Genomic DNA, 16,747 nt, shown 5'->3' with positions numbered 1-16,747 from the left:
ACTAGAGAACAAAGGCCAAGGACCGAATCATTATAAAGGTCGATGTATATATTTCAAAATTTATGACATATTTATGTATTTCAGTATAGACCAACATGTCTTTTGTCTTAAAAATCTTGTGCTTGGATATAAAATTGAAGATATTGAATATAATCCACTTAATCATGTCATAACAATGATTTGTTTTGTGATTTATAAATGTTTTTATTTATCAGAAAAGAGAACTAAATTTGTGAACATGTTGTCAGTTCTAAAAAATGAGATTGAAACACAAATGTTATATCATCCAGAAAGTCTATTTTTGAAAAAATTTCATAGGAAAATGTCCAAACTTTGATTATATCTATTTTTGGGAGAATTAGATCTAATATAAATACTTCAGTCAGTATTTTTAAAAATAACAAAGAATCAATCAATCAATAATTTACAAATCAATCAAGATCAGGGGTCAATAGCTCCTTCTTTGATCTCTTCAATAATTATATTTCATTATTAATCGATTATTATAAGTTTAGAAATTTACACATTTGATAAGTCACTTTATGACTGCAATAAATTACTCACCACTTTATGAAATTATTCGTCTAGCCATGAGGTCGACCATGCTTGATCATTCTTGATCATTCTACTTTCGGTTACACTAGTTTTATATAATCAAAACAAATGACGGACAAAAAACCGTCTTTTTGGGTTTTTTATTATTATAATTTATTTCTTATATGATTGTTTATATATATAAGATCACTGAATAATATGTATGTATTGTGTGCTCGTATGAATACTTTGTAAAATGCAACTAACAAAAGATATAAATATAAAGTATACATATTTTGCTAATCAAATCCCCTGGTTTTATTAGCAATTAACAACACAGGGAGGAACCTTAGCGTCATTGTTGTAGCGCTAAGGGACATTGTTCACAACCAGGAATGAAATAAAATATTTAAAGTTGAAAAAAAAAAAAAAAAAAAGTATATATTTCAAAAAGGAGCATATGTCTATTTTAAGATTCCAAAAATCAAGAAAATAATATGTTTATAATAAATTAATTTAATGTATGTTACTGTAATTACTGAATTACCCAAACATGTATTTATTATCTTAGTATTTATTATCTTAACAAAGCCTTGAAATAAATAGTATCATCTGATATCATAATACAAGTAAGAAATATATATGTTAAAGCTACCACCTTCATAAAATGGTCAAAAACTCCTGAATTTTTAATATAATTTCAGTTAAGTAAACAACCACGGGCCAGTCATTCCAAATCCGATATTGGTCATATTAAGTTAAAGAGTAGAAACAGACCTTCCTCGTCAAGGAGTATTATAGAGGATGATGACATGGATCTAGAGTTTGATCAGCCATTAGCCAAGGACCAAGGGGAAGAGGAAGATTTAGATGACGACTTTGGAGATTCCCAGGACGCAGAAGAATCTAATGTAGATGGTAAAGATAGGTTTATATATGATATATCAAAGATATTTGAGCAAATCTTCTTGCAGCTGATTAATTGCTACATAAATTATTCATACACTGAATAAAGCCATATTTATTTCAAATGCTAACATTTTTTTTAAAGATTCTAAACTTCCACTTTGAAACAATATGTAAATAAAAGATTATGGGTCCATACAAATTATAGTTTCAACATTATCATTTATTTATAAATACACAAAGATTTCAAGTTCAGCTATGAAATATTTTTTATCAAATCATGACATGTGTATAATTTTCTTTTCATAGTCCTTAGCTGCCAATATTATTAAGTTGGTGGCAGCTTTGAAAAAATTATTGATCATATCTTTACAATGTGTACAATGGCTGCAAATGTTTTTACATAGTCATGATCACCATCATTGAACTATATTATTTCAGCTTTCCAGTCACCATTGAGTTCCTCCAGCTTGACAGAAGGACAGACTTTAAGACTGACTGCTATAAAAGTGTTATGTGGATGGTGTGCTTATGACAAACCAGAGATGAAGGAGATTTTACCACTGGAGACTAATGCTGACCCAGTGTACATTAGAACTAAGATGGAGGAGTTAATAGACGAGGAGGAACTTGACAGCAATAAGGCATTTGATCTACAAATGGTATATATTTTATTTAAAATTAAAATTGTTGATTAATAAGGGGTTAACCTGGTAAACTTTCCTACCAACAATTCAAAAATTGTTACTAACTTTTCTATATAGCAGGCCTTATGGTAAAAAAATTTACACACAGAGTTTCATGCACACAAAAAAAGTCCAATTAAGGTGGTACCTAACACTACAGGGAGATAACTCTGTAAAATCAGCTAAATGTTTTAATTACATTGTGTTGTTAAAGGAATATTAAGCTTCTCAATAATCAAAATTAGTGTTTGTCAAACTGCTATATATAACAGTGTAATTTTTCTGATAAAATGGTTGGTTCAAAGTTTTGGAAATTTTTATATTTTTGTAGTAGGGTCAACATGAATCATTTGTCAAAATTTTATGAAAAGTAAACGAGCCAAATAAATTTCAGTGAATGTGTTGGGTACCACCTTAAGTACTTAAAGTACAGAGTAAAGTTTTATGACTTTGCTCATGTCAAAAATATAATTTTAAAGCTCAGAAGAACATATTGGTAAATGGTATTTAAAAACAAATTTGAAAGTATAATTAGGGCCCCGACTAAAAGTCGGGTCGCCCTATAGTGATCAGTCTGTCCGTCTGTCCGTAACACTTTCGTGTCCGCTCCATATCTAGAGAACCATTATGATTTCATACTTAATACTTAACATGATTATCAACCACCAGAGGGTGTGTCATGTTGTATGAACAACTTTCTAGGTCAAAGGTCAAGGTCAAAAACTTTGGTTTAGAGTTGACAACCCCCTGTCCTGTGGTGAAGATCGTGTCCGCTCCATATCTAGATAACCGTTATGATTTCAAAGTTTATACTTGACATCCATTTCAACAACCACCAGAGGGCGTGTCATGATGTATGTACAACTTCCTAGGTCAAAGGTCAAGGTCAAAAACTTTGGTTTAGAGTTGACAACCCCATGTCCTGTGGGATTGTGTCCGCTCCAAATCTAGATAACTGTTATGATTTCATACTTAATACTTAACATGATTATCAACCACCAGAGGGTGTGTCATGTTGTATGTACAACTTTCTAGGTCAAAGGTGAAGGTCAAAAACTTTGGTTTAGAGTTGACAACCCCCTGTCCTGTGGTGAAGATCGTGTCCGCTCCATATCTAGATAACCGTTATGATTTCAAAGTTTATACTTGACATCCATTTCAACAACCACCAGAGGGCGTTTCATGATGTATGTACAACTTCCTAGGTCAAAGGTCAAGGTAAAAAACTTTGGTTAAGAGTTGACAACCCCGTGTCCTGTGGGATTGTTACCGCTCCAAATCTAGATAACCGTTATGATTTCAAAGTTTATTCTTGACATCCATTTTAACCACCACCAGAGGGCGTGTCATGATGTATGTACAACTTCCTAGGTCAAAGGTCAACGTCAAAAAAACTTTGGTTTCAGTTGACAATCCTGTGTCCTGTGGTGAAGATTGTGTCCGCTCTATATCTTGAGAACCATTATGATTTCAAATATTATACTTGACATCCATTTTAACCAACACCAGAGGGTGTGTCATGATGTATGTACCACTTCCTAGGTCAAAGGTCTGTCTGTCTGTTGGTCTGTCCATCGCTAACAAATTTGATCCACACTATATTTTGAGAGGACATCTGTTATTATTTCATACTTTATACCTGACAAACATTTTCAACTTAACATATATATAAACCAACACCAGAGAATGTGTCATAATGTATGCATCCTAGGTCTAAGGTCAGTCTGTCAGTCTGTCCATCCGTTTGTTGTTCTTAACAAATTGTGTCCGCTCTACCTCTCGAGAACCGTTAATATTTCATACTTTATACTTGGTGGGTCATAATATATTGAAGGCATAATTCTAAAATATGTGACAAATATCAATTTGGCAGCACCTTTAAACATATTGTTCAAAAATCAATCCATACATCCAGAAGTCACCTTAGAGTAGTCAACAATTAGTTCACATCATGCAGTCATATCACTATTATACTATGAAAGTAAGATGAGAATATTTATCAGTTTTAACTTAAAATCTTAGATTAAAATCACACATGAGACTCCTTAGAGTAGTCAACAATTAGTTCACATCATGCAGTCATATCACTATTATACTATGAAATAGTACTATCACTATTACCCCACGTTATTGACAGCGGGGCCCACAGAGATGGCTTCCATCTCAATGATATCTAGTTAGTATACATTCCTGCATCTTTATTTTAAATTCAAGGTCTAAAATGAAATGACTAGGTCATAGCAGCCGAAAAATGCAATTTTGAGGGTGTTTTGTATGTGTTATAACTGTTCACTAAAATCATGTTCATAATTATTATACCCCCGCTTTAAAAAAGGGGGGGTATACTGTTTTACCTCTGTCTGTCCGTCCGTACGTCAGTCAGTCCGTCCCACGAAACTTTCTTCACATTTTTCTCAGGAACAACACATCCACCCTTTCTGTAATTTGGTATCAACATTTACATATGTCAGCCATACCGTGTGATGCGTTTTCAGATTCATCATTCATCGACTTCCTGTTTACCGAACACTTGTATGATTTTACACATGATAGCCAAATTGAAAATTTTCGTCACATTTTTCTCAGGAACTACAATACAAGGATTTCTGAAATTTGGTTTCAGGGTTTATCTAAGTCAGCTATACCGTTTGATGCGTTTTCAGATTGATCACTTGACAACTTCCTGTTTACCGAACACTTGTATGATTTTACACTTGATAGCCAAGTTGAAAATTTTCGTCACAATTTTCTCAGGAACTACAATACAAGGATTTCTGAAATTTGATTTCAGGATTTATATAAGTCAGCTATACCGTGTGATGCGTTTTCAGATTCATCACTGGACAACTTCCTGTTTACCGAACACTTGCATATTTTTACACTATTGATATTATCCACTTGCGGCGGGGGTATCATCAGTGAGCAGTAGCTCACAGTTTCACTTGTTATATAAATATATTTCAGCTTCAAGTGATTATATCTGGTCTGACTACAAGTAATCATCAAGTTGGTGATCTTGATCTGGAGAATATGGTTGATGCTATCAGGTAAAACTCAGCTATATCATATTAATGTTTAGATAGATAAAAATCATGACCCATAATGTAAAAAAAGGAAAATTTTATTTATCAGTTTTTAATTTAACATACACTTCCTGTGTTCACATATATATACATTCAAACTTGCCTCTGGACCAAAGAAAACTGACCTTACAAGAAAGTTAACCTCATAGTTTAGATTTCAAAGACATGGGTAGCACTTCTAAGGGACAAGCAGTGAATGACCTGGCAGGTTTTTGCTTAATAGAGCTGACCTTTATAGCAAGTTTGACTCAATATGAAAGAAAAGAAATGCATTTAATAGAAATTTGAGCTACCACTCACTAATGATACAGCCCCTTTAAGAATTCAGTAACAAAAAAAATGATATCTAATTGAGGATCGACCGGCAGAAAATTAATAGTATCCGTCCTTTTCAGGACTTTTAGTTTATACAAATAAGTAAGATTTTGTTTCCGACTATAATTATTTAGAATTATAAGAACATTTTAGGAAATTGTTTTAGGCTAATTTTGAATTTTGTAAGTTTTATTATAAAATTGTATTTTAATAGGAGAGTTGCCAAGCAACAGAGAAAAGATCATAATATCAGCTGTATGTGCTTGGAACTTCTTAGTAGTGTTGTTTGTTACCTAGGTAACGATGAAATGCCGTCTAAAACTGTCAAGGAATGTAGAGAAATCACTGTTCACCTATTGTCAGCTTTCTGGTAAGTCTACAGTAAATCTGAGATAGATTCTATAGAATTATTATCATTCAGAGGCTCTTTTAAAAAAACTTATGACAAAAATCGTAAGTTATATAGAAATGTGTGGTATAACTTCAGACTGTTGTTCCTCCAAAGATGTTTTGTGAAATATATTACAGATTTTTAGAAGACTTACTAATAAAAGCTGTAAATTACCGGTCAATATAACTTCTTCAGATCTGTTAACATTGTTAGGTTCTGTGTATTATAGCCACTGGAGTTTCTAAGGAATTTTTAAGGTAATTCCATACAGATTTCAGGATGATGGCTCTTTTCCTCACTAACTCACACCCTTTATGCTACATATTAAATGTCCTTCCATTTACATTTTAACAATGAAATAAAATTGCAAAAAGAAGCATTCAATTCTTAAAACTAAACAGATTAGAAGTTAAGAAAATTGCTTAGTTCTGTGGGTTTTCAATCAACTTTTTTGATGACCAAATAGTTTTTAGTTACTTCCATTGTTACCATTTACAATCTTCATTAAAGATAAAATCAGTTTTTTTCTGGTTTAATACCCTATGGTCTTTTTGCTAGGAATCTACAAGACACATTTTCGTCCAAAGTACGACTGACTACAGCTAAATGTATGATGGCATTTATTGAGGTAAGTTTAATGGTTGACAACAGATATTACAAAGAACAAAATATAAATCATTATAAATGAAAATGAAATACAGAATAAATTTTAACCATTCTCAGTCAAAAGCTTGAATCCAAAATAATGAACTAATAAACAACAAAAAATGGCTATCATTTTGTTATACTAAAAAACAAATGGGAAATACAAATATTTAAAATGTTTTTTAGGCAGACCCAAAGCAACAATGGGCTCTGCTGTCCACAAAGGAAGACGAGTCAGCTATCAGTACTGAGTTTATACAGACCATGTGTGACTTGAGTCATGATGTCAGAATGTATGCTTCACAAGCTGTCAGTAGGTATGTTTTAAAGGTTAAAGGTCAGACGATGTTGACATTGTATGACCCAAGTCCTCATGTTAGAAGGAATGCTTGTCAGTAGGTATGTGTCACAGCCTGTGAAGCATCATCAGAAATAACATAATTTTAAAAGGATAGAAAAAGTTTAAGTTATTTTGCTATTTCAGGGGCTAAATTAGTACTTATATCATACCTCCTCTTTTATGTTGTTTCAGGTTGTATGTGACTGGTTGTGAAGAACCCATTCCTATAAATAGACATCAACAGAACCAGCTGTTTGATCAGGCTCTTATAATACCTCCCACTTTATGTTGTTTCAGGTTGTATGTTACTGGTTGTGAAGAACCCATTCCTATAAATAGACATCAACAGAACCAGCTGTTTGATCAGGCTCTTATAATACCTCCCACTTTATGTTGTTTCAGGTTGTATGTTACTGGTTGTGAAGAACCCATTCCTATAAATAGACATCAACAGAACCAGCTGTTTGATCAGGCTCTTATAATACCTCCCACTTTATGTTGTTTCAGGTTGTATGTGACTGGTTGTGAAGAACCCATTCCTATAAATAGACATCAACAGAACCAGCTGTTTGATCAGGCTCTTATAATACCTCCCACTTTATGTTGTTTCAGGTTGTATGTTACTGGTTGTGAAGAACCCATTCCTATAAATAGACATCAACAGAACCAGCTGTTTGATCAAATCTATGTCATCATTAATGAAACCATTGATATAAAGAGTAAACAGGTCAGTTGGTTTGAGTACAGTGAGTGAGTGAGTGAGTGAGTGTTACATTTAAGAAAATTACACATAACTAGCACTTGAATTTTGTGTCTGTGAAATTTTTTTCAGAGGCTGCATGTCTACCATGTAACACAATTTCAATGGTCACAAAATCAGATTTAATGTTTTGTATGTTTAAGATAAGTTTGATGAAAATTTTGACAGTTGTTATCCACTGTGTAAGTAGTGCACCACTGTTAATCAATCATTTTGCCTCTGAAGAAAGGCCCATGTAGGACAGAAACCAGTCAGGCTATGAATTATTACATTAATCTGTTAATTTATATAGTGTGCTTTGGCATTCACCACTTTTCATTTGTCAGTAGTCAGTTTTAGATAGCTACCACTTATTGTAAGGTATGATATTTTCTCACTTTCAACTTATTTCACTATTTGATTTCAGGGTAGTTTGACTGCTGAGAGAGCTCAGGATGAGAAGAACAACCGTACAGCTAGTGCTCTGACCACTGTAGGGAATATCATGTGTTCTAGTGTTGTCTGTGAGAACAAAACTATCTTTGCCTTATGTCAGCTGGTCAGAGAATGTGATATTGACATCAAACAGGTTCACAATGTAAATAATTATTTCTTCTTACATTTTACTGTTATAAGTTGATTGTGGATTCATTAATTTCTGTGGTAATAATTATATGAATCTAGTGAAAATTGTATTTTCATTGCTATTTGTTTTTGTTATTTTGATGGACACTGATTACCAGCCTATAGAATTGTTTTACTTTGTTGATCATTTAGATTTAGGGTTCACTTGTTCCCTTAAAATCAACAAATATGGATATCTCACAAATAGTAATGAATTCACAGTTGTAGAAATGAGAAAATTTAAGTTCCATCTGTTGTTGATCCAACTGTACTCTAGTTATGTTAGGATTCAGGATTATTCTTGTATTAACCCTTTCACTAATTGCTACCCAGACAGAAGCTTATCTGAGACAATGGCTTCCCTGGCTACTATTACTCAAGTGGGAGATCTCCATAATAAATGCCAATAAAAACTTGTTTGTAGTTATTTGTGTATTTATTTCATTCAATAACATAATGTTCACAGTTCTGTTTATGTTTTGATAATTTTTTCTTCATAAAATATTCAAATTTTCCCATTTTTTGGCATTATTTTGGTGAAATTCTCAAAATCTGCTCTTTGACCCCACATCGTAATTTTTCATCCCAAAACGGCAAAATTTTGAAAAAATTTATGAGGCTGTACAAATTCCTCACACTGAACGATGTCCATTCCAAGTGTTTTGTACATAAAACGACATTTTATGTCTAGAAAGTATACTAGTTTGGCTTCAATTCTTCCATAATCTTTAAAAAGAAATTTTCCCTCATTTCAAATTCTCGTAAATTCTGTAAATTTACTCTGATTTTGACATGGTTTTCAACAAACGGAAGCGCCATGTTTACACTTTCATCCGGGTATTCATCAAAGAAAGATAACTCATGTTTGCACTGTTAAAAGCGGGAAACATAAAAGAGGTATTCCGATCCCAGTAAAATGGGACTCATGGTCAGCTGTCTGAGGCGTGAATCCTGCTAAACCGGGACTCGTTGGAGAAAGGGTTAAGGAATGACACACACAAAAAAATCAAGAAATAACATGCACTATTAACAAATTGAATTTTAAATAGATTTCATGAAAAGAATACAATTTTAAAAAACAGACTTATTTTGACAAATAACAGTTAGTAGGAATTTAATATTGTATTCAGTTCTATTTCAATATTTTTTAGGTTTTAAAGAAAGTATCCAGTCTACTTGGGTATAAAGATGGCCACCATTACATGTCCTACCATCTACCATATGTTCTTAACCAGTGGTTAGGGTTAAATTATCCCGTAGCTGAGTTCCCATACCAGTTGGCATTCTGTTCAAGTCTACAGAACTTCTACAGGTAAACATGGTAAATGTTACGTGTCCTATCATTTACTGTGCATACTTAAAGTTCTTAGAGTCTATTTCCGCTATCTGTTTGGTCTCTCATAGACTTGTGTGCAAATGTTGTTTTATTTGGAACCTCTCTGCTGCAAACCAAACTTAAGAAACTAAAAATGAAATATCAGTTGAGATGCAAATTTTATTGTTTATTGTAAAAAGATTATGTTTTAGCACCTATGGATTTAAAAAGATAATCAAAAAGGTGAAAATTAACCATGTGATAAACTGAAATTGTATACTGTTAACTATCTAAATGTTTAAGACTACAATTTTGAATTATTTCTTTCACAGAGATTTTTATCTGGTTATTATCCCACAGTTAATAATGAAAAAGAATATATTAGATGCAAAGGAAGTGGTTACTGAAATAAAAGGTTCATGGGATATCATCCTTAGACAGTGTATTCCCCATACAGTGATATACATGTTACCATTGTTTGCCGTAGCCGACACTGGGAATGCACCAAGTGATGAAACTTTAAAGAAAAGGACAGCTCATGCCACAGCTTGTTACGATTTACTAACAAGGGAGGCCACCAAGGAGGTTATTATTATGTGTAAATTGTGTATATACAATAACCTTATTGTAGTAAAGAGAGAAATCGTAACAATATAAGAATAAGAAGATTTGGTATGATTGCAAATGAGACAACTATCCAGCTGAGAACAAATGACATAGATATTGCACATTTTATAATAGTTGATTTGTGTATCTTAAAATGTGGTTTTGTTAATATTTTAATGCATTTTCAGGCCTTAAACAAATGTAATGGAGCTTGAAAACAATTTGTTTTACCACCAAATGCAATTCAACTTCAAATTTGAGTGTTGTCATATTCCCTAATCTCCAGTTATGTCCCTATATAAATGGAAAAATTGCTTAAATTGCTGGATCAGCACTCTAACTTCAGTCTGCCTAAACCTAATGTTATGAAACTTATAACAATGCTAATTACCACCAAACATAGATCAAGTTTGAATTTGAGTGGCAACACTTTCACTGAAACAGGGGCAGCTGTGTTTTTTCTTCTTTTATTTAATTGATTGTATAAATTGTGTTTCACAGGTTGTAGAGAAGACCATTGTATCCTGTTTAGATGAAATTGTGGTTAACATTCTAAAATGTTTATATGACCCAGAGGAAGATTTTGTCAAAACTGGTAGTATAAGGTATTGTGATTTATTAAACAAATAACTTGTTGGGTGTGGTGCTATTTTTGTGATACAATAATAATTTCTCATTGCCAGAAGCTCTGTAAACTGTTTGTCTTCATCAGTCAGAACTTTTCTGTGGTCTTGACAGTGGCTGATTCAGAAATTTTATAAGCAACCAAATTTTTCCCACAAATATTTGAATATGACACTACATGTATATTCAATCTTAAAAAAAAGAATAATGACTGTTTGAAATGGTAAAATATACTAATAATACAGTAAGCAATAGTTTAATGAATTAGAGACTATTTTCCCTGTTCCTACATCATGTAAGCCAATCACAACATCTCTGTGAATAACTTTGACCAATCAGAAATATTCAAACCAATGACTTTCTTTAATTTAACACAATTTCTGAGTAACTCCATTATCACACACCATTGATAAAATAATAAGTGCTGAAATGTAAATACACCAAGTTGATGATGCGCCTCTCTTAGATGTTTCATGTTTTTGTTTTCTATTTATAGAAATATTGATCCCGAGCCTAACCCACCATGTTACAACCCATACATGATCAGATGTACTCTGGACTATGTTACCAACAGTTTCTCTGGAAATGCTAGGACATTAGTTGATGTGCTGTCAAAAAATCAGGTAACTCTAAATTTATCTAACTACAAAATTTAGGAAATCTGTGAACTTTCTATGGGCAAAAATATCAAGTAATTGTGCACTATCTACCTTGAAGAAAATAACAAGTCTTCCATAACAAGTCAGATATCTATTCTGTACAGGTTCTTTCAGCTGTATAAAAAGTGGTAATTATACCCACGCTTTAAAAAAAGGGGGGGTATACTGTTTTACCTCTGTCTGTCAGTCCGTCCATCCGTCAGTCAGTCCGTCCCATGAAACTTTCGTCACATTTTTCTCAGAAACTACACATCCACCCTTTCTGTAATTTGGTATCAACATTTATATATGTCATCCATACTGTGTGATGCGTTTTCAGATTCATCACTTGACAACTTCCTGTTTACCGAACACTTGTATGATTTTACACATGATAGCCAAGTTGAAAATTTTTGTCACATTTTTCTCAGGAACTACAATACAAGGATTTCTGAAATTTGGTTTCAGGATTTATATAAGTCAGCTATACCGTGTGATGTGTTTTCAGATTCATCACTCGACAATTTCCTGTTGACCGAACACTTGTATGATTTTACACATGATAGCCAAGTTGAAAATATTTGTCACATTTTTCTCAGGAACTACAATACAAGGATTTCTGAAACTTGGTTTCAGGATTTATATAAGTCAGCTATACGGTGTAATGCGTTTTCAGATTCAAGACTCAACAATTTCCTGTTTACCGAACACTTGTATGATTTTACACATGATAACTAAGTTGAAAATTTTCGTCACATTTTTCTCAGGAACTACAGTACAAGGATTTCTGAAATTTGGTTTCAGGATTTATATAAGTCAGCTATACCGTGTGATGCGTTTTCAGATTCATCACTCGACAACTTCCTGTTTACTGAACACTTGCATATTTTTACACTATTAATATTATCCACTTGCGGCGGGGGTATCATCAGTGAGCAGAAGCTTGCAGTTTCACTTGTTTTTGCTATTTCTGAAAAACTTGTGCATGTATTTCCTTGTATTAAAAACTAAAATGGATTTCAATTTGAAAATCTTATTAAATGTTCCATAATTATATTTATTTAAGGATTCTATTCAGAAGATACTTTTGGATATTTCTGTGAAGCTTAACACAGAACACAGACTTCATGAGAAGAGAAGGTTATTTCTCATGTACCAGCTGTTTGTTAAATTACTTCTGAGGGAGTTCAGTCAACAGCTAGGAGGAAGTTGGGCTTATGTTCTAAGGGAGACAATCCATAGATTGGTTTACACTGCTAATGATGTTATCAAGATTTATCAGTAAGTAGCCTACAAATCTTACATGTACACACATATGAAAGTTACAAAATGGTCTTAATTTTCAAATGTGAATGATATATCTTCTGTTAGATTTTATGCCCCATTTATAAGCATTATGTTTTCTGGTCTGTGCATTTGTTCGTCCTTCCTTCTATTTGTCCCGCTTCAGATCAAAGTTTTTGGTTAAAGTTGTTTTAGATGAAGTCCAATCAAATTGAAACTTTATATACATGTTCCCTATGAAATGATCTTTATAATTTTAATGCCGAATTAGAGTTTTGACCCCAATTTTATGGTCTACGGAACATAAAAAAATGAAAGTGTGGTGTATGATCTTTTCTAGGAATGGTATCAGTGATTGTGGATACAGTAAGAACATCATCTTTATGTCATTACAGCTTTTGAAGGAGATCTGTACTGTAGGACTGGAAACTTGTCCTGAGGTTAGTATAGCAAATTTTAGTTCGTGTCTTTACTATCGAAACTGTATATTGTTAATTCAAAAATTATTTTCATTTATGCAAATTATTCGAGTATTGTAATAATAAGAACTTTCATTCTGATATCTCAAACATATTTCTGTATGCAAATTTTCTTGAATTCACAATAATTAATTTTGCTTTTTTTCCAAATCAAAATAATAAATGCATGCAATAATTTCTGTGATTATTTTTTATTTATGATGGGCTGACCATGGTATATATTTTGATTTATTCATGAATGTTTTAGGCAAAAGAAATTAACTGTGTTTTTGCTACAGTTTTGGTATCATAAAATGAAAACAATAATGTTCTAAAGTATATGATATGCAGTGAATATTTTTGCTCATCTCATTTCAAAAATATCTAAACCCCACACAAAATTCAAAAATTTTAAATCTTGGGGTAGAAAAATCTTAGATTGTAAAAACAATTATGATGTGATTTTTATTTGCTGAAAACATACATGTATGCTCAATACTTTTACACTAATCATGATTCTGTTTTTCAGGAACTTAGTAAATACCTGCCTTTCATTGTTGGTAACATTGTAAAGATGGCCACATCAGATGCAGAAGATATAGCAAATGAGGTAACTTCTAGAAATGTCTTGTTCTATAAATTCATAGAAATGCATTATTGATACTAAATCCAAAGGTTTTAAAACCAGTTTATTCACTTACTTTTTACTCAGTAGTGTACATTGATACCTACAGTTTTGTTATTGTGTAGAATTTGTTCTCCTCTGCCACAAAATTCTCATATTTAATGCTTGTTGTTAAAAACAAAAACACTGAAAATATGGAATTAATAGACCATTGGATCATTTAGCTCCTCATAATTAACTTAGTTAATTTCTAAAACATAAAACCCAAGCAGGGGTTTTAGTTTTAATATGTAAATGTGTCTATGTTATTGATGCAAAAACCCTTCCATACTGCCATATAGGAATGCTTTTAAACTTACTTTTTAGCCATCTATATGAATGGTGAACTTGCTTGTCTACAAACAAAGATCTATTGTAAAATTATAATGGCTAAAATAAAAGTCTTGCATGTCTCTTTCAGGCTAACCTACTGTTACAGTTACTGATCATAGACAACTTTACATCACTACGTCACGCTATAGTCTCATTAGACCCATTCCCTAGTGAGGAGAAGTTTCATCAGCTGTCCACATTACACAGGAGACTGAAATACGCTGATGGACCATTTACTTTAATTAAGGTTGGTATGCTGAAAAAGACACACATTAGATAACTTCTTATGTACTTTGTACGTCATCTTTCTGCGTAAAAGTATTATTATACCCCACATACAAAGTTGCATACAGTATTAGGTTTTGAACGGTCAGTCTGTTCTTAAGTTTGTCCTTCAGTCTGTCTAAGCAAGATCTACATGGGTTTAATCTCAACTAGAGGGCTACTTAAGATAATAACCAATGACTACTTCATATGTCTTGAAGAACAGTTACTGAACATTCATTCCTACTATATATTCAAAACAGAGGATTGTCTTCCTTCACTGTGCCATATATCTGCCACTTGACACAGTGAAGTTCCTATAAAGTAGATTATTCTCCTGATATTAGATAATGGGTGTAGGTCAGCAAAACACAGAAAAAGAAGACATCTAGAGATTAACATAAGGTCTTCAACAATAGACAAATTGATAGCTGCTTAGATTGTCTGACATTTAGTATATTTTGAAAAGCAACTTAGTAATGTTTTCTGCTAATGTATTTTTCATTTAGGAAATAAATCATTTTATGAGCTCTGCCAGTTCTGTTTGTAATGTCAGAAAAGAAGGATTAGAGCATCTGTCTCAGCAGCTTCATCAGAACAGAAAACAGCTTTGTCAATTTACATCACATGATACAGGTATGGAGTTATCATAGCAGGTTAATCATTACTTGTATACCTAAAAGATTATTGCTTTTGAGGTGGGCAGAGTTATACAGTATAAGCTGCGATGATGTCTACATTTCTTTCCATTCTATAATCCTGTATATTTTTTAGACATGTACATTCTTGTTTCTGTTTAGTCTTCTGTTGATTATGAAAGGCATGATAGGTTTGCATGCGGTCCATGTGATTGGGTTTTGAAAACACTTTTTTTTGCATAGATTGAATCATTTGATTATATATTTGGTATATGGTCATATAATAAGAAGTTAGAAATTAAGTTTGAATGTCATTCTGATTGAGCAATTTCTACAGAAGTTGTGAACCCTTGAAAATAAAATTGAGCTTTTTTTTCAGCATTCTTTTTAAATCAACTTATTTGATTTTTTCTATATTATCATAAAAAAAGGATTTTCAGGTGGAATTTGAGTTTATTATAATTTAGTTTTTTTTACTGGAGTTGTAGTTCTTAGACTTAGAAAATAATTTATTTAAATTATAAACTTTTGGAGTTTTAAAATGTCAAATTTTATCACTTTTTGACCATAACTCAAATTAATATTGTAGTAAAATATGTAGGATAAACAAATGTGCAAAACAGCCATTTATTTGGCCCATAATAACTCTCTTTTAACCATATTAAACTAAACTTATCAAGATTTTTTTTTAAATAAGTACAAGAGTACCTGTTCCTGTCTTGTTGACGCTACTGGTCCATTAAACAACCTTTTTCAAAAACTGGTCATTTTATGGATGTACAAAAAAGTGTTGCCGAATCATTTCACCTGGATGTAATTATTAATCAATGTCCAGACATCTGACAGCATTTCTAACTGTCAAATAAATCAAATAAAATCTTATTAATTTCTATACACCAAATTAAGTAATTGCTGTAAATAATACATTGAATTTATTATTTCTCTTTTAAAACAGAGAAGGAGAGTATTTGTCAGTTGATATGTAAATTAGTACAAGTGTACCAAGGAGCAAAAGGGGAAGTAACTGTGGAGATATCTAAATGTTTAGGAGAGATTGGACCTGTAGACTTAGAACAGAATGGCTTACCTAGGGTGGAGGACACAGTAGATCAAGTTGTCAGTTTATTTACGGGAAACCAGCAAAATTATTGTAAAATATTCCACATGTTAAACCAGTACCTTGTAGATAATGAGTAAGTCATCAATGTACTATATTCATTGGATACCGCTTTTCGTGGATTTTGTGGATTTTTGCATAACTACAAATATTTTATGTTTTACAAAATTTGAAATATTCTAAAGGAATTTATGCAGATTTTCCTGAAACCATGACATTGAATATCCATGAAAATGCAATTTTTCCACAATCCACTAAAATTGGTATTGGCATAAATAAATGAATCAACAGTGTGGAGAATGGAAAATTATTAAAGGTAAAATTTTATAGCTTGTTGTTCGGTGTGAGCCAAGGCTCCGTGTTGAAGGCCGTACTTTAACCTAGAATGGTTTACTTTTTAAATTGTTATTTGGATGGAGAGTTGTCTCATTGGCACTTACACCACATCTTCCTATATCTATTTAAACTATCAAATTAACATGTAATGGGACATGCATTAATAGATATGGTGCTTATTTGATTGGTCATTTTAAGAATGTAATT

The 16,747-nt window shown here is 32.3% G+C and overlaps 1 protein-coding gene across 1 annotated transcript in view; it reads left to right on the top strand.

Moving 5' to 3' along the window:
- LOC134688521 (serine-protein kinase ATM-like) overlaps window positions 1-16,747 on the top strand; it is a 69,948-nt gene that overhangs the window by 13,196 nt on the left and 40,005 nt on the right. Inside the window, exons 15-32 of the mRNA XM_063549304.1 lie at window positions 1,239-1,452; window positions 1,882-2,102; window positions 5,091-5,173; window positions 5,739-5,894; window positions 6,474-6,543; window positions 6,747-6,877; window positions 7,513-7,627; window positions 8,067-8,237; window positions 9,415-9,575; window positions 9,911-10,163; window positions 10,686-10,789; window positions 11,305-11,431; window positions 12,513-12,727; window positions 13,071-13,170; window positions 13,718-13,798; window positions 14,274-14,432; window positions 14,959-15,085; window positions 16,043-16,280. Coding sequence (XP_063405374.1) covers window positions 1,239-1,452; window positions 1,882-2,102; window positions 5,091-5,173; window positions 5,739-5,894; window positions 6,474-6,543; window positions 6,747-6,877; window positions 7,513-7,627; window positions 8,067-8,237; window positions 9,415-9,575; window positions 9,911-10,163; window positions 10,686-10,789; window positions 11,305-11,431; window positions 12,513-12,727; window positions 13,071-13,170; window positions 13,718-13,798; window positions 14,274-14,432; window positions 14,959-15,085; window positions 16,043-16,280 — 2,726 coding nt within the window. The remainder of the gene's footprint in view (window positions 1-1,238; window positions 1,453-1,881; window positions 2,103-5,090; window positions 5,174-5,738; window positions 5,895-6,473; window positions 6,544-6,746; window positions 6,878-7,512; window positions 7,628-8,066; window positions 8,238-9,414; window positions 9,576-9,910; window positions 10,164-10,685; window positions 10,790-11,304; window positions 11,432-12,512; window positions 12,728-13,070; window positions 13,171-13,717; window positions 13,799-14,273; window positions 14,433-14,958; window positions 15,086-16,042; window positions 16,281-16,747) is intronic.

This window comes from Mytilus trossulus, chromosome 10 (assembly GCF_036588685.1).
Source record: "Mytilus trossulus isolate FHL-02 chromosome 10, PNRI_Mtr1.1.1.hap1, whole genome shotgun sequence".
Classification (NCBI taxonomy): Eukaryota; Metazoa; Mollusca; class Bivalvia; order Mytilida; family Mytilidae; genus Mytilus; species Mytilus trossulus.
The sequence above is the reverse complement of the archived record's forward strand: the minus strand, read 5'-3'. Positions and strand labels throughout refer to the sequence as shown.